The sequence below is a fragment of the Phalacrocorax carbo genome, chromosome 4 (assembly GCF_963921805.1).
Source record: "Phalacrocorax carbo chromosome 4, bPhaCar2.1, whole genome shotgun sequence".
Taxonomy (NCBI): domain Eukaryota; kingdom Metazoa; phylum Chordata; class Aves; order Suliformes; family Phalacrocoracidae; genus Phalacrocorax; species Phalacrocorax carbo.
In genome coordinates, this window is record NC_087516.1 from 50136682 (window position 1) to 50154191 (window position 17510).

Here is a 17510-nt window from a genome sequence, read left to right on the forward strand (position 1 = left end):
TCCCCCAGCAAGGCGGGAGGGGTGGAAAGCTGTGGGGAAATCACAAAGACCACTGTGCAAGGGCCTAGCATAGTGCTAAATATAGCTACTATCTCAGCTCCCAAAAGATAACAGCCTGTGTCCACAGCCCGCCACAATGCCCTGCCCCCACTTCTACCTACCTTTGCTTTGGGGGCAAACACCAAGCAGCAGTTGTGAAACACCCTGCCCCACTCATGGCAAACAGGGCTTGTATTGCAGGGCAGAAACGCGCCCTAAGCCACCTCACATGCATTCCTTCCCCAGCGCTGGGGGCTAGCTGGCCAAACCGATGCAGCTCAGAGGCTAACCAGCACCTCTGTGGTGCTGAGCAGCCAGCAATGTGCAGAAGAAACATGTGGCAGAGCAGAGCAACAAGCGTAAGTCAGGTTGGGGCTTTCCAGGTTTTGGGCTCATCCCATTAAACAAACTGCTTCTGCCTGAATCTCTCTGGTGTCCCAAGGCCAGTGAGGCTGAGCCAGGCTGCAGTGGCCCTGCCTGGGGAAGGGGAGGGAGCAGTGGAGAGGGCCCACGGGCTGTGACCACCTTATCAGGTCTCTCTATTGCTCCTGAGCAAACCTGAACGTGGTTCCCCTCATCCCTGCTGTAAAACCTAGCACTAAGCAGCATGTGCTGAAATCCTACCACGCCTGCAGCACATAAAACACTGCTCTAAGTCTGCAAGTCTCCTGCAGGTGGTAATCTTTCATATCTCTCTCTCCCCCTAACTTCAAACCTTATCGCTGCCTTTATATAAAAAAGGTTTTTAAAATTAAAAAAAAAAAAGCTGGTGGTTTTTTTTTTCCTCAACAAAACCCCTTTTGTTTTGCAGAGTAATAAGTTTATGAAATGGCAGCTTCCAGCAGGAAGTCTCTGGCTATAACAATAGCCGTGTGTGTTTCCGCAAGTTAATTAAAAACAAATGTTGACACTTCAATCCTGCTTTTATGCTTTGTAAGGGAGGCGAGAAAGCAGCATTGCTTGCAGCTGTGCAGTTAGAGGCCAGATGTGGTGCAAAAAGAGGCAAATACTATCATCCCCACCATTGCCATGGCGAGAAGGTAGAGGCACCATCCCCACCTTGCAGCAGGCTTTATAGCCTCTGCTGCTTGCCCGTGGAGGTGGCATTGCTCCGCACCAAAGCGGGCTCAGGAGCAGAGACGGGAACTGGCGGCAGGAGGGCAGCTGGGATGACTCCTTGGCCCAGCCGGCCCCACAAAGCAGCGGGGGTCTATGCCAGAGCAGCGACTCGCCTGGCACATGTTTTCGGGGTGCTGGTAACACCTTCCCAGCTCTGCGCATGTGCCCAGAGAGAGACTCCCATGGGATGGGTCTTTGTGCCAGCTGGGGCTCGCAGGTGTTTTTTCCTACTGTAAGTCACCTCCATGAGAAAGTAATATTTTCTACTCTACACCATAAGTACTTTCTGGAAAGGAGACTTTGGAGTATCCTCTGGAGCTTTCTAGCCGGTGCCAGCCAGCACAGCGGTCACAAGATGTGGAAGTATGAGTAACCCTCCTCCCCACCCATCCCCGGGCCAGCCCAGCCGAGAAGACCGATGCCCTAAAAAGGCTTTCCTGCCTCAAGAACACAGTTTAGGTTTAGTATAGGTTTAGCCCATAGCTGCTTGTTGGTGGATGTTCACAAACGCCGGGGTGGCGCCGGGGGCCATGTGTCGCCGCAGGACAGAGACGGACCGGGAGCATCCAAGGCCTGACGCGGAGCGTGTACCTTCTGCCAAAGCAGGCAAGCCCCGCTCGGGGGCCGGCGGGACTCAGCGAGGTCCCTCCGCTTTGGATGCCCCGGGAAGCACCGCCAGGGCCAGGGCGCGCCCCCCGCCCCGCCCCCCCGGGCTCCCCCGGCCGCGGGCCCCGCCCTTCGCGCGCCGGCCACCCGGTGGCCCTATTGACCGCCCCGCCGCGTTCGGAGCGCGCCCATTGGCTGCGGCGCGCGCGGGCGGGGCGCGGCGGGGCGGGGCGCGGCGGGGCGGCCGGCCTTAAGGTGGCGGGCCCGGGCCCGGGGGCTGGCCGGGCGAGCGGCAGCGAGCTGAGGGTGCCGGGGGAGCAGGGGCCGGCCTCATGCACTGTGCCAGGTATGGCCCCGCTGGGGCTCCCGTCCTCCTCCGCTGCCGGGCGCGTCCGGCCCTGCCGTGCTCCGCTCTGCTGCCGCTTGGCTTCCGCGGCTGCCCGCCGCGCTCCCCCGTGCGGGGGCGCAGCCCCGCTCGGGTGTTCCCCGCCCGGGTGCTGCTACCGGGGGTGGGGCGAAGCGGGGTCCTGCAGGCTTAGCTGCTGTAGCCGCTCCGGGTGAGCCGGGAGCGGTAGCCCTGTCCCGCTGCCTCCCCCGGGCTCGCCGCGGCGCCCCGGAGCCCCCGCGGGGCCGGACGGCACGGCTCGGTCCGGGCTTGCGGCGCCGCTTTTGTTTGCGGGAGGGATGGGCTGTAGCGGGGTTGACGCATCGCTCGGACCTCAGGTACATGCCTGGGGGAACAGGGCTGTACCCTCGGAACAGCTCGGCCGTTCCTGAACCAGGGAGGAGACAAAACCCGAGCGCCGCTCATCCAGTGGCGTGTTACGTCTGAAAACTTCTAGTTTAGCGGCTGCTGCACATCGAGCCCGCTGCAAGGGGGTTGCCTTATTCACAAACAGCACTGGAAGCAGAATGGAGGCAATCGAAGGGTTTTGGTAAACGTAGGCGTCGATAACTCCCCTGCACCGGCTTGCTTCACCTTCCTAGAAATAGAGGAGGGAAGAGTGAGTGGTGGCATCCTCTTGTGGAGAGGGTGGAGCTGCAGTAAGGTGTCCAGAGCCAGAATCTAATCTGTCTTCCTTTTTAGAGGAGGGGGAAAGGAATCAGCCCCTGTATCTGTGTCAGGCTGCCTTCCTTGCACCGCTTGCTTCCTAGAGCTGCCTTTCCTGCGTGAGCTCTCAAAACTGTTTTCCTGCTCCCACCTTCAAAGCATCTGAAGTTCAAGACAGCCAACACTAGCCCCCAAAGGGAAGCCTTCCTCTGTTGGCTGTGAGTTGGACATCAGCAGGCTCTCAAGTGCATGAAATGATGTCTGGGGTATCAAATGAGCTGGAAAAGGGTGTTTGTAGAAGAACGGAGCTCAGCCTAATACTAGGTATGAAAAGGTCTTACTATAGTTTTTAGCTTGGAAAAAAGCTCCAAGTAATGCAAATCAGACTGGATATTTAATGGTCCTCATTTTAAAAACTGAATAACCAAGGCTTACTAAGAAACCTGACTTCTCAGCAGTTATGGGAATTCAGCTGAATAAATTTCCTTGGGAAAAGATGCAATGCAGATGAAACTGGCTTAAGTAAGAGAGAAGCATTGGAGACTGCTTTAATCTAAAGGATGGAATGACCTATATAAAGTGTGCATGAATACACTTGGCAAAACCAGGTAGAGATGAGCAGAGTGGTGCTAGCTGACAGGCAGATCTGTTGTCTATTTTGTACAGCTGCCCTTGAGCTGAAAGGAGACTGAAGGAAGAAATGCAGAAGGAGTGTAGCTGGTGGGTGTGTTGGGAAGCAAGCCTTAGTACATGTGCTCTGAATAAACAGATGCCCTTGCTGAATGGATGCTGTGAAAGCCTGCTCAGAGCTGCTCTGTTGGTATTGCAGGTTGGGGAGTTAAAGCACTGAATTGGAGAGCATAGCTCTGGCTTTTTCTTGGCACAGGGGCAGCAATCGAGTACTAGAGCTAGCTGTGCGTGGCTTTGGCAGCTGGACCTCTGCTGTGTCATGTGGCCGGTGGCTGCTGCTGCTGGCTCGTCCTGCTCTGCATGGTGGGAGCAGCTTTGGAGCCTGGCCTGCAGCCAAATGGGATTTTTATTAAGGGAATACTCTGTGTTTAAGTTCAGCTGCAATGCAGTTGACTTAAGGGGGGTGTGTGCGATAAATCTGTCCAGCAGTTTATCCAGAGCCAGGCCAAAGGGTCTGCCAAAAGCATCCAGCCTAACCTCAGTGTAAGGGCAGGAGCAATAGGTACGCTATTCTGGGAGCTGCCTGGCTGCAGAGGCAACTCCAGGGCCACATCGGGCAAGGTGCCGGGTGGGAGCTGCCCTAGAGTGGGTACACAGAGAGGGATGGTGCTGCATCCCTGGAGGAACAGGCTGGATGCTGGAGGAAGAATGGCCCTGACAGAGGGGCACATGGCCTACACCTTCCGGGGGAAGGACTTGTTTGCGAAGGTTTGCTCAACCTTGAGTAGGTGAGTTGTGTTTGGTAGAGCCCTGTGGCCATACAGGTGTTTTCCAGGGCCTCAGCGCAAGTGCTGCAGAGGCTTGAGGTGCAAACTCTGCACTGGAGGTAAAAATCTGCTGGGCCATCTGAGCTGACATCTGTTCTAAAGTGCAGTAGAGGGAAGAAAGCGACTCCTCTGTAGGTGTAGAGCAATGTCAGCTAAGTCTCTACCCTGTTGCTTTATCAGGCCATTGCTATCTTTATAATACCACTTGCAGGCATTTTAGATGGAGCAGGTCCGGTAGACAGTGAGGAGCGAAGTATGTGGCTCAACCAAACAAGTGCTTTTTAGCCTCTAAAAATACTAGACACTTGGTGTTTTATGAAGGGTGAGGTCAGGTGCGTACAGCAGCTTGTGACAAGCTGAGCTCCTGTTCCTACAAAAGCATCTGATGCCCTGGGGAGTGTCCTCCCTGGAGGGAGGAGAGTGCAGCAGGAATACTGCTTTATGTAGCATTGGAATTTGATAATCTCTGGATTTTGTGGATATCAGCAGAACTGAGTCATAGGTTTTGCTTTCTGTCAGAAATGCTCTGGAGCCTGCTATTGCCAGCCTGGTAGGGAAGTGCGTGCATGTGTCTTCAAATGGTGACTCTGTCCATGTAGCAATTGGAAAAGAACTTGTTCAAGGGCACAACAGTCCCTGGTCCTGCCACTTCTGCTGTAGCACATTTCTCACTGTCTGTAAATCACACCGTGCCAGTACCTGCCTTTAAATAAGCTTAGCTTGAAGGATCCACAGGGTTGATGGAAGTGAATTTCTTTGGGGTGGCTGGGGGGGAAGTGGTGTAGCATTTGTCTGAAAAGTCATATTAAAATGCTTTTCTAACATTGACTGACCTTTCTTCTCTTCCAGAGTATTAGACTATTTTCCTCATAAACAAGCAATGGCTGTGGATGTAGCAATGCAGCTATACCTATGCTCCTCACCCTTGCGGAGAGAGAAGTGTGCCTGCAAAATTGCCCCGAAGCCAAGCAAACCATTGCGGCCTTGCATCCAGCTGAGCAGCAAGACTGCGCTGAATGGACCAGAAGAGGCAGCAAACACCTTCACACACAACAAAGTGAAGAAGAGAGTGTCATTTGCAGATAGCAGAGGCCTCGCTCTGACAATGGTGAAGGTGTTCTCAGAGTTTGATGATCCACTGGATATTCCTTTCAACATCACCGAGCTGATAGACAACATTGTGGGCCTGACAACAGTGGAGAGGGACAGCTTTGTCCTGGATTTTGTTCAGCCCTCTGCGGACTACCTGGACTTCAGAAACCGCCTCCAGACAGACTGTGTCTGCCTTGAAAACTGTATGCTAAAGGAGCGATCCATTGTGGGAACAGTGAAGGTGAAGAACCTTGCTTTTGAAAAAACTGTGAAGATCAGGATGACATTTGACACCTGGAAAAACTTTGCAGATCACCCATGCCAGTATGTCAAGGATACGTACGGAGGGTCAGATCAGGACACGTTTTCCTTTGACATCAGCTTGCCTAAGGGAATTCAATCCCACGAAAGAGTTGAGTTTGCCATCTCCTTTGAGTGCAATGGGAAGGTGTACTGGGACAGCAACGGGGGCACAAATTACAGGATCATACGGTCAGAACTGAAGTCTGCCCAGGAAGCTGTCCGTCCCCCACAAGGCCCTGACTTTGGCAGTGCCTTTGACCAGTTCGGGAGCCCTCGGTGCTCCTATGGCCTCTTTCCCGAGTGGCCCAGCTATTTGGGCTATGAGAAGCTAGGGCCTTACTATTGACCCATGGACAAAGTCCTGACTGACTAACAGTTACTGGTGTGTCTGCAGGCCTGGGAGCTGGTCTGAACGTGAGGCGTACAGAAAGGTGGGAGAAGTACGGCTCCATGTAGCTATGCATAAGCCTCCCAGCAAAACCAGATGTGCTCTGCTGGCAGTGGGCTTATAGGCAGGGAAGCATCTCTGGTGTAAAGGGCTGCCTTCCCTGCCTCAGCTCAGATAACTGGTTCTCCAGATGCTCAAAGGACCAGGAGCTGTTGCTCATGTGTCTCTTCAGTGCTGCTACTCCCTCCTCTTCTATAAAGCTGCTAGTCTCCAGGGAAACACTACAGTGCTTCTATTGTCCGTCCAAGCTACGTAGTGGTGGCTGGTTTGTATTGCTTGCCTAGTACTAAAAGGCTTTTTCAAAATATGTTCTAGTATTAATTTTTAATGGGCTGTACTTCAGCTGCAAAGCTGGCCCGTGCCTGTCAGGAAATGGAGTGGTTGCCTTGCAGGGAATGGAGTCCTCTCCCTGCACACATCCTTGTAGTGTGAGGTCCTTCCTACTGGAGGCAGAAAGGGTGTTTTGGAAATGAAAATGCAACTGTGATGACAGGAAATGTGTCCCTACAGCCTGCCATATTAGGAGATGTATGTGCCTGTGGGAGAGGATCTGATATGCTTAGTCACCAGTTGTTTTATCAGCTGATCTTGAAAAACTCTCATTATGCCCCTGGTGTTACCAAAAATAAAGATTAGCTGTAGCTGTGTGGTGCTTGTAACACAACTGTGGGTTGACAGCCTTGACTGCTGCCTTCAAAACCTTCCTGTTTCTTTAATCACAATTGATCAATGATGCTTTTTCCCCTTGATGGACATCTGAAGTCAGCTGTTGGCTATGCTGGGCCTTGAAAATGCAGTTCTTCCTCCTGTGGACTGTAAAACAGGGTTTTGTCCAGCTAGGGCCCCAAGTCCAGTGCAGGAGGCTGTGCTCAGGTGTTACAGGAGCTAAACACAGATGGGCCACATGGCTACTCTTTGCTGTGTCCTGTTATAAGAAGGTGACTGTTGTGTACCTACTGTCATGGAAGTTCCTAGACTGAGAAAGGGTTGGTATATGCGATCCCAGCAATGCTTTGGGATAAACAGGCTATGGAAATGATATTGCTTATAAAAAGAGCTCCTAATGGTTTGTTACTCCATGTCATGGACTGTTTGGCAGATAATAGCGTGGCACTGCTCACATGTGAGGATGCTGTGGCTATTCTGGATGAATACCAACATGCTGGGCTTCCCTTGCTGTTGTAGCAGTAGCTGCCGTTTCAACCTGTAAATGCCCAAAATTTGCACCTCTGTGTCTAAGAAATGGCTTGCCCCACCTGTGCAAAGAACTAGCTGTGAGGAGTGGGGTTATCCTGACACCACCCCTAGATGTGAAACAAATCACTGATGTGAGCCATCCCTGTCTTCAGAGAGGTGACTTGTCTTCTGGGCCTGTGCTGAGGTGAGGTGGCCAGCTTGTGCAGTGCTAAACAGCCTCACAAAGCTTTGTGTATGCTAGTTGAGCAAAATAACTTAATCCCTCAACTCAAAGGCAGGGTGCTGAATAATTTGTAGAAATAGAGGTCAAGGGAATCTTACTTTTTCTAGTGCATAAGCTTTATATAATTTTTTGGGTGCCTATAATAGCCTATGGATGGGCTGGAGAGAAGTAATGGGCTAGATTACTTAACTTTTTAAACCTAGCTTTTTAATTCTGGAGACTACTGTATAAAATATTTACAAGCTGTTTTACCCTAACCTAGAAGGAATACTCTGATCACTGTTGGATGCTGAAAGGGACAAAAAGAGTTTGCAGGAAGAATAGGTAGCCTTCAACTGCTGCTTTTTCAAAACCCAACATTAATGCATGTCATCACTGTGCTTGATCACTTAGTCCTGGTGGTAAATCTACTTGCTGGCCCAGAGCTCATCAGGCTTGGTTACTCTGTTCAAGCAGCTTCCTGAGTCAGCCCTTATAACCTGCATCTCCTCCCTTGAAGGGACTGTTGCCTAGCTTGGCTTGAACCTGGTTTTAAACTTAAAGTAAGTCTGAGTGACACTGATTTTCTCTTTTTTTTTTTTTTAATCTAGTATATGGTGTTAATGCTGTAAGACACTGACTGCAAAAAAAAAAAAAAGTCATGTTCTCCTGGCATGCTGCCATGCCTATGGAGAGCTGTTCGTGGGTCGAAACAAGGCATGTATATCTGGGGTGCTGTGGATGGTGGTATCTCCTTATGGGCCTGTTCATTTTCAGGCTGTGAATGGGGTGCGCTTAGGGAAGAGCATGGAAGATAAGCTAGAAGAGCAATGCCATAAGTAAAAGCTGGGCTGGGAGCTGACTATATGACCAATAACGGTTTAAAAATACACTGCTTGTGGCCTTTCCCTTTTCCCTTTTTCCATTGCCAATGTGAACATAGAAGTGAGGGGTTGCTCTCCTTGCTTTATGCCTGGAAGTGCCTTGTGGGGTGTTTTGCATGTTTGTTTTTAAAAGATATTTTTGTACACAACATGCAAGTGGAAAATGCACTTTATAATTGCCATGTAATGACTCTTTAAAACTATGGTTCTGTTTTTATCTGATTATTAAAATAAAGGTGGAACAAAATGTTGGCCGAGTATCTTGCTATCTTATTTAAACACCCTTGGGGCTGGGGAGTTGATTTGGACACAGGACCAGCTTCCTGCAAGTGGCCATTGGCAGGGAGGAGTACACGTCCGCAGTGGACTCTTTTGCCTGAAACAGGGAAGAGCTGCCTATTCCTGCTGCCTCCTGCCAACACAAATGCTTCCAGAGCCTCTGCAGCCACAGGAAGGAGGAGAGGAGCTGGGGCTTTGTCCCTGAAGTTTCTCCACTAAAACTGTGTTCCTGAGCTACTCTTCACTCTTTCCCTGCTTGCAGTGGCAGGAACAGCCTTTTCAGGTTTCTCGGCATTTATTTCATGTCAGTCTCAGTGCTTCCCCCCACCTGGCTTGATCTGGGATCAATGCTTTCTCTCTGCCTGGGTACCAGGGTGTGATGAATTCTAGGGGAGGTGTTGCGGTAGGAGGGTCAGGCTTTTTTCTAATAGAAGGATCAAGTGAAAGTTAGGCCCTTATTCACCTCAAATTAGTTGTTCCTCTTGTCACTCCAATAAAAACCACTGGCAGGAAAAGGAAGGACCCTTTGCAGAAAGGGAACAACTCTGGTGTAAATGCTAGCCAGGGTTAGTTTCAGGATTTGACCTGGCTTTGACCACAAAGACCAGGTCTTGGTGATACCCTGAGGGTGTTGCATTTCAAACGGTCAACCACGGAGTTGGGTGGGTTTTGTCACTTAGAGATAAAGTAAGAAGGAAAGGTGCAGGGGAAGGGGAAAGAAAGTGCAGTCTTGGTGCGGGCTGGCTTGACAGCCTATGCAGGCAGTTCTTCCCCTTTTGCTACAAAGCCTTGCAAAGAGTGAGCTCAGCCTTTGCTCTATGAAGAAATAAAACTGAGCATCCTCTGACTGTGGCTATTTCTGTGTCTCTCACTTTCATAGAGATGAACTGTCTTTCCAGGGTGTTTTGCTTTCCAAAGCAGCTGGGTAAGGTAAAGCTTTTGGTTTCTCAGTTTCTTCCCCCCATCTTTGCATCACAAAAGCAAACATGCTGACACAGTGGGGTGCAAGCTCTTCCACCAAGTCATGAAGCTGCTCCCCTTGGGAGAGGAGTATGTGATCTGCATGCACCTGGGAAAGGGTATTGCATGGTGTTTCTTCCTGGTCTGTGTTTTTCTCCCCTGTGGTTCAGGGGAGTCTGTGGTGGCTGTCAGCCACTGCACCTTGGGCCCAGATGCCCTTCTGGTGTTGTCTTTGTGGTGGGATTCTTCCAGGAGTGGCAGATCTGCCCAAAGGCAGCTGAGAGCTGCTCTGCAGTAGGATTGTTTGGGTTCTGGGAAAGGGAACAATGTGGGCTGGGGTGGTGGTGGGGGGTTATTTGGGTGTGATTTTTTGCATGCAGATGGGTAAGAGAGACAAACCTTGCATGCGATCCTCTGCCAGCAGTTATGCCATAAGAAGTAGGATGAGGCAAAGGGCTTCACTTTCTTGGCAACCACTTGCTACTCTCTTCTCCCCAAATTCTTTGTCACCTCCACATCTAACCAACTGCTGTTAAATACCATTAAAAATACTTCAGAGATACTTTTATTTTTACTACTGTCCTTTTAATGAAACACAAAACACAGGTCTCTTTTTAAAAAGGCCATCTGATTGTTTTTCTGGTTGCAAGGGGAAAAAATTTTTTAAAGCTATTTGTGCCATTCCCCCTGCCCCAACATGACCCCAGGTGATTTAGGTGGGTTGGCCAGTGCTGCTTTCACATCCAAACACCGGCCCAAGTTCATGAGTAAGACAACAGCAGTCAGCCATTTCCTGTAAGAGTTTTGTGGCTGAAAACCCTGCGTGATAATGGTTTCTGTTTGAGAGATAAGGAAGTCTAAGCTAAGTTTGCTGACGTCTGGGGCAGCTGAGGGGATGTGCAAGCACTAGAAGGGCCAAGAGAGCTCTTGGGTTTCTCTCCTAATGCCCAGGTGTTACTTGCTAGAAGATACAGACATTGCAATTACTGCATTTATAAAGCCCTTGGTGGCAGGTGTGATTGTGCACTTGCTGTTTAATATACAAAGATTCCTTAGAGTGCTCTTAGCATCCCCCCCAGCCTTTGCTCTGAGGTTTCCAAATCTCAGTATCCTGGGGGGTTTTGGTGCCACCTCTGGGCAGAGATAATTAAGTTGGGATGTCGTGTTGATCTTGGCTGAGGTGGTTGAGGTTCAGGTTTCCTAAGTCTGTGCTCCATGGACAACTCTGTAAAGCGGATGGAGGCAGGTGTTCCCCCAGTCCATATTCAACTCCCTTTGTCAAGCGCAATCTCCCACTGGCCTAAGGATTCTGTCTTACAGGGGAGCAGCTCTGCTGAACCACTGCCATGACAGCAGCTTCATCTAGAGCACACTGGATTGCAAGTCCTGGACACAGTGACAAAGGTGGGATGTGGGCTCTCTGTACCTGTACCTGCATCCTGCCAGAACAGGGTCAAAGCTTTAAGAAGCTTGTTAAGAGTAGATCCAAGCACCCCAGGAAGAGCACTGGTGAGAGTTTACTGCTTTCTTTCCATTCTCATGCTTTCTAGAAGGGTCATTGCTGGGGGATATGGGCTGCCAGAGTTGTCCCCAGCCTTCTCCAGCTTCCAGAGCGGGGCTGGTGATGGGCTGAAAAAATTCACTCTCTGAGGCTGCTCATGTATTGAAGAAGGTACCGGAGTTCAGGTTTCAACACGTGCTTCGCTCATGGCCCTGCTTAATCAGAAAATGAGGCTCTGTTGCTAACTGGGCATGAGAGAACAGTGTGAGCAGAGCTACAGCTGAGACACATGAGCCTGAATGTGGGGAGGTGATGAGCAAAATTTAGGTAGTCCAAGAGAGGCTAACTGCTTTCAAACCCAACAAGTTTGGTTCAGCCTTCTGTCTGTCTGTGTCTCTGTACAGATGCTGTATGACCACCACACATTCTTGCTTTAGATGTTTGCCAGGCCAGACTCAGCATGGCAGATGTGCTGGTAAAAAACTGCCCACGGCAGCGTAAGATGCAGAGGGTAGGAAAAAACGTCTCTGCCAAACCAGGGGAATATAAATGCAACCAGATAGTACTGCATTTACATAGGAGTGTAAATGCATCCAGATAGATCGCTGCTGGAGCAAATTTTTCTTTGGTGATAAATGTAGCTCTTAGAGGCACTCAAAGCGGAGAGTGTGACCTGTGGAAGATGTGTTTGCCTTGCTAACAGCGAGCAGCAGGAACATTAAGAGGGGAGGAAGAGAGAGTCCATCATTTCCTAACAGCAGTCAGCATTTCTTCTGTTTCCCCTCCACAAACTGTCAGCAAATGAGCCTCGCTAAGAGACTGGGTCTTTGGGGGCATGTCTCCTGTCCACAAGGCAAAGGATAAACGGTGCTTCCTTTAAGTTAAGTACTTTCTGACGTGTACCACAAGGCTTCCTGTTGCTCTGTAGCTCTACAGCAGGGCATTGCCCTTTCCTCATCTCTCTGACACACCATGGCACTGTTTCCATCACTGCCAGTGTAACCATCACTGAACTCGAGCATGAGCTTGGTTTCACAATGTCTTTCGCAAGGTTGTGTGTGGTCTGGGGGCAGGAAGGGCACTTGTGTGCAGTGGGAGGAGGCTGCGCTAAGGATACAGTTCTCGGCAGCACCGAGAGCACCCTGCACCCCCGGGAACAGCACAGAGCTTTGCCATAAAGCCAGCAGCATGGGGCTGTGTTGTGATGCTCCCAAACTCCCCTGGTATTTCCACAGACTTGCTCCTACTGGGCAGTTAATCTGGCTCTAAACTATTGCAATAAAATGTATTTATGTCCTTGTCTCTTTTTGATGGAGCTAAGCTTCAAACCAGCTGCTCTGGCCCAGCAAGGTCCTGCCATGCTGCAGCCAGAGAAGCTGTCTATCCCGTCTTTATCCTCCCCCTTGGAGGGGTACTGTGCCAGACAGTTAGTTGTCTTTAAAGACTTGTTATTGACATTTACACAAGGCTTAAAAAAAGAAAAAGGGTGTCTTTGTTGAAAAATAATTGCAGTTGGCATGTTCCTTTGGTACAGATAAGTCAGAGCAGTCACCAAGTTAAGTACTTTGGCTCCTGGAACAGGGATAGAGCCCTTCCAGCCAATGAATTAGTCACAGCGTTCCTCTCTGCTCCGATGCTGCTATGTAGTCTCGGGGGTGGGGGAGGGAAGGGTCAAACTTCATAACCCAGGAGAATTCTCAAAGGAGCATAAGAGGGTGAAATGTTCAGGATATTGCCGTAAATGCTTTTATAGCTTTCAGCTATTTCTGGTGTGGGAGTCTTCTTGAGTCACAGAATCACAGATTGGCAGGCGTTGGAAGGGACCTGGAGACCATCTTGTCCAACCCCCCTGCTTGACCAGGCACACCTAGAGCAGGGGGCACAGGAACGCGTCCAGGTGGGTTTTGAATGTCTCCAGGGAAGGAGACTCCACAACCTCCCTGGGCAGCCTGTGCCACTGCTCCAGCACCCTCACAGGAAAGAAGTTTTTTCTCATATTGAGGTGGAACTGCCTGTGTTCCAACATGTGCCCATTGCCCCTTGTCCTGTCATTTGGTCACCACTGAAAAAAGTCTAGTCCCATCGTCCTGACACCCACCCTTTAGAAATTTATAGGGATTGATGAAATCCCCCCTCAGTCTTCTCTTTCCAGGCTGAACAAACCCAGGCCTCTCAGCCTTTCCTCATAAGTGATATGCTCCAGTCCCCTGATCAGCTTCGTATCTCTCTGCTGGACTCTCTCCAGTAGCTCCCTGTCTTTCTTGAACTGGGGAGCCCAGAACTGGATGCAATACTCCAGATGTCACCTCACTAAGGCAGAATGGAGGGGGAGGATAACCTCCCTCGACCTGCTTGGCCACATTCCTTTTAATGCATCCCAGGATACCATTGGCCTTCTTGGCCACAATGGCATGTTGCTGGCTCATGGTCAGCTTGCTGTCCATCAGTGCTCCAAGGTCCTTCTCAGCAGAGCCGCTTTCCAGTAGGTCAGCCCCCGGCCTGTACTGGTGCTTGGGGTTGTTCCTCCCCAGGGGCAGGACCTTACACCTGCATTTGTTGAATTTCATTCAGTTCCCCTCAGCCCAGCTCTCCAGCCTGTCCAGGTCTCGCTGGATGGCAGCGCGGCCTTCTGGTGTATCAGCCACTCCTCCCAGCTTGGTCTCATCAGCAAACTGGCTGAGGTTACACTCTGTTCCTTTGTCCAGGTCATTGATGAATATGTTGACCAGGACTGGACCCAGCACAGACCCCTGGGGAACACCACTAGTTACAGGCCTCCAGCCAGACTCTGTGCCGTTGATCACAACCCTCTGAGCTCTGTTGTTGAGCCAGTTCTCAATTCACTGCGCTGTCCACTCATCTAACCCACATTTCCTTAGTTTGCCTATGAGGGTGCTATGGGAGACAGTGCTATGGGAGTCCATGGTGTTGCCTTTATATTTAATGAATCCTAGATAGGTTCAAGCGGGAAGAGATCTCTAGATGTCTGCTCCAAGCACAACTACTCTCACAGCTAGCTGTCACTCAAGGCCTCATCCATGTGGATGCTGATGACCTTGATGATGCAGATGCCACCACATCTCTGTGCCCTGTCTTGGGCCACACTGCTCTCCTGGGGAAAAGACACTGGCCTCAGAAATCAAAGGAGTGCTGCACAATGTTGCAGTCTTGCCAAAGCACCCTATTTGTTCCAGCTTCTGGCCAGATTCAGGACATACGGATGTGAGAGGACAAGTAACTGGCCACAGGACAAAAATATTTCAGGGCTAGCAAGTCCTAACCCATGTGTAGTTTGGGACAAAGGAGCAGCTGCTGTTTGAATATAGCAAGGTACTTGCCATCCCCCAAGGCATCCTGCAGTAAAGACTAGAGCCATATTCCCGATATAATTGCTAGGAAACCCTGCTGCCAAGAGCTGAAGACCTAAATTGACCTACAGCCCACCTTCCAACGATACCCATTAAGGTTCAGTCTGTGCAAACCAGACCCCAGCTTCCTTCACAGCATTCAATATTCAGCAGTAGGGGACTCATGATCTCCTGCACCTGCTTTCCATCTTTAAGGTCCCCACCAGAACAAAACTAGAGCATTATCAGCAGGAGTGAAATTCCTCAGAGTTTGTGTGGTGACACTCCAGCACTATGGAGACAGGCAATTTTATAGAAAGAAATATATTAGCCCTCTCCAGCCCCACTCAGGGTTTTACAACCATCCCCCTTTCACACAGTGTTCCCCTGGACACCTGGCAGGTGTTGCTTCTCCTGCATTTCCCTACTTGCTGTGATTTATTGGCATCTGAGTGGCCATCAGAAATGCAGAGTGTTTCTTCATCTATGAGCTCAGCTGAATGGCGTTGCAAGCCAGGGTTCAGGGTAGCTATAGATGATGTGGTGACAAAGGCCATGAGTAGCACCGTCCACCCCTCACTCAACAGCACCCTTGGGCACTGGTGTAGAAGATGTTGGAACAGGCCTCCCTCTTGGGCTGAGGACTGTCACAGCCCAGCTTTACTTTCTCCAAGAAGCTGTCTCCAAGCAGATCAACTCACAATAGAAGGCAAACTAAAAATAAATAAATCTATCGAACCCTCCACTCCTCCGCGGTGGCTTCTGCAGGAGAACTTCACTTCAGAGACCAGAACAATTATCACTTGAATGCTTTATAGCCATGCAAGCAATTATAACAGACACACACTAACTTTTAAGTTGGTGGTCAACAGGAATTCTTAGACAACCAATGAAACTACACACAAATCTTTCAGTGCTTCTAAATGCCCTGCAATAACAGCCCAGCACTGGTAAACAGTAAGCCATAAAGCCAGCAGGGATGCATTCACTGGGGGTTAATAGCAGGATGACTGAGCATTTTAGTAATTTTTCTTTATTTTAGTTTTGGTGTTACTGCAAGGAAACATGGCTTTTGGTCAGGCAAGCTGTCTTGTGAGTGTTATTTCTGCTAACAGGTATCCTGTCTTAGTCTAAAATTGACTATTTATTATCAGTTTAGTACAAAAAGCTTTTGTCATCACTTATCTGTATCAAACTGGATTTGGTGTTTGACCACTCACCTCAACAAATGCAGGCACTGCACATATGGCTTGGTGGCCTCCTCTAAGACCTGGGAAGCCCATGGCAGTCTCAGGCTGCTTAGGACCCTCAGAACCCAGGGCTGCCTTTGGGGCTGGGCACCATGTGAGGTGGTTCCAGCTGGCAACTCAGGATCACTCTGGAGAAGCTGGGAGGGAAAGCAGAGTTATCTCCCTCTGAAATCAGAGCAATATGAGCTAGCAAGGAAAGATCTCAGAGGGCCTTGTCTTGGCCACAGTAATGCCTGCAAGATGCAGCTGTTCTCTGGCTGAGGGGAGCAGGAGCTTGCACTGGCTGTCCACCTCTGGTGCACTGGCAACATGGAGCAACTCAGCTGTGCTGGGAAAAGTCCACCCTTGGCCTTAAGGATGGGGAAGCAGGACACTGGCCACTGTGGCCACCTCTGCTCCTTGCCTCCTCTCCTCTTCTTGGAGTAATACCTCAGGATGGGGGACAGGACCCTGGTTCCTTTGGCACCTGTTGGCCCACATGGCCATGGAGCACAGAGGTGGCCTGGCAGGGGACAGCCCATACCCACTTCCTCACCACTTGCCGTCAGCTCCCTTGCTGAGGATGCCAGAGCCCATGCTTATGCATGTGAAGTCACACAGGGGAGGCACAGAAATTCATACCAATGACCAATTATTGAGCTTACATTAAAAACACAGTATGCTTTTTTAAGGCTGTGGGGAGAACCAGCTGGTTACATGAAATCTATATCCCTTGCTACCATGCTACCTGCCAGCAGCTGAGCAGTGGTCCCCTAGGTCTGCCTGTCTTCTTCCCTGCCACATCAGGTCTCAGGTAACATGGGAGCAACACTGTCTGCTCCTCTCCAAGAATGTCCCCTGTCCCAAGAGCAGAGCATTGACCTGCCTCCTGATAGTCAGGCAGACCCATTAACAGACAGAAAGCAGTGCTAAAGTTACTCTTAGGTTGGTGTGCTTCATGTAGCAGGTCTTGTGCTGTTTCCCAGGTTGGGTTCATGCTGCTTGGTAGAGCCAACCCTTCACTTGCCTGCAGTCTGGATTATTCACCTATGCATGTCTGCTAGATTGGGTGTTATTTCTGAGTGTTTGTTGCAGCTTGTCTTGCTGCTGTGGAGCTGTCTTGTAGGGTGTGTCTCAGAAGGCACGATGAATCAAGTAGGGTCCTTTCAGCACAAGCTGTGATTCTCATATGGTTCCCCTGGTCCAGCAGCAGCACCAGCCAGAAAGGCAAAATAGCCCTTCTCATAAAGACAGTTTGCTAGGCTGACTTGTGGGTGCCAAACTGTAGGTGGCCAAATTCTGGCTACATTAACCAACCTCCAAATAGCCATATAACGCCCCCTCCCAAGCAAAACAATGGGATGTGGGAAGCTCCAGGTCATCTCAATGAAGCTAAATACCCTGTGTAAGGCTATAGGATGGGCTACAGTCCTACTGAGAAGACAGAGAAGTCCAAATCCTGGGGAGGTGGCAGGGCCAGGGACCTCTGACTCCTGTCATGGAATGGAGAATGTAATCTCATGTTGTAGGGGCTGGGACAAGTCCCTTGTGCTGGGTTGCACAACTAGGTATCAGAAACACTCACTCCTCTTGCCTGCTGTGTGCTGGAAGGGCATGAAAACTGCAGCTGGAGTATATCAGCTTGGGACAATCCTGCCTCACAGATGGATGTCTGGGATGAAGGAGTGTCAGCATGCCTGCACACCGTGCCAAGCTGAGCCAGCACAGGCTCTCAGGTTCCCTCTGTCTTAATACAGCCAAGCTCACACTTAGCATTAAAGCACAGCTTAGATAAT

At 50.3% G+C, this 17510-nt stretch overlaps 1 protein-coding gene across 1 annotated transcript; it reads left to right on the top strand.

The window, feature by feature from the left end:
* The first annotated feature begins 2019 nt into the window (after positions 1-2019).
* PPP1R3B (protein phosphatase 1 regulatory subunit 3B) lies at positions 2020-8649 on the top strand. The gene is made up of 2 exons (XM_064449895.1): positions 2020-2110; positions 5122-8649. The coding sequence occupies exons 1-2, from the start codon at positions 2097-2099 to the stop codon at positions 6011-6013; spliced, it is 906 nt and encodes a 301-aa protein (XP_064305965.1). The 5' UTR covers positions 2020-2096; the 3' UTR covers positions 6014-8649.
* The last annotated feature ends 8861 nt before the right edge of the window (positions 8650-17510 follow it).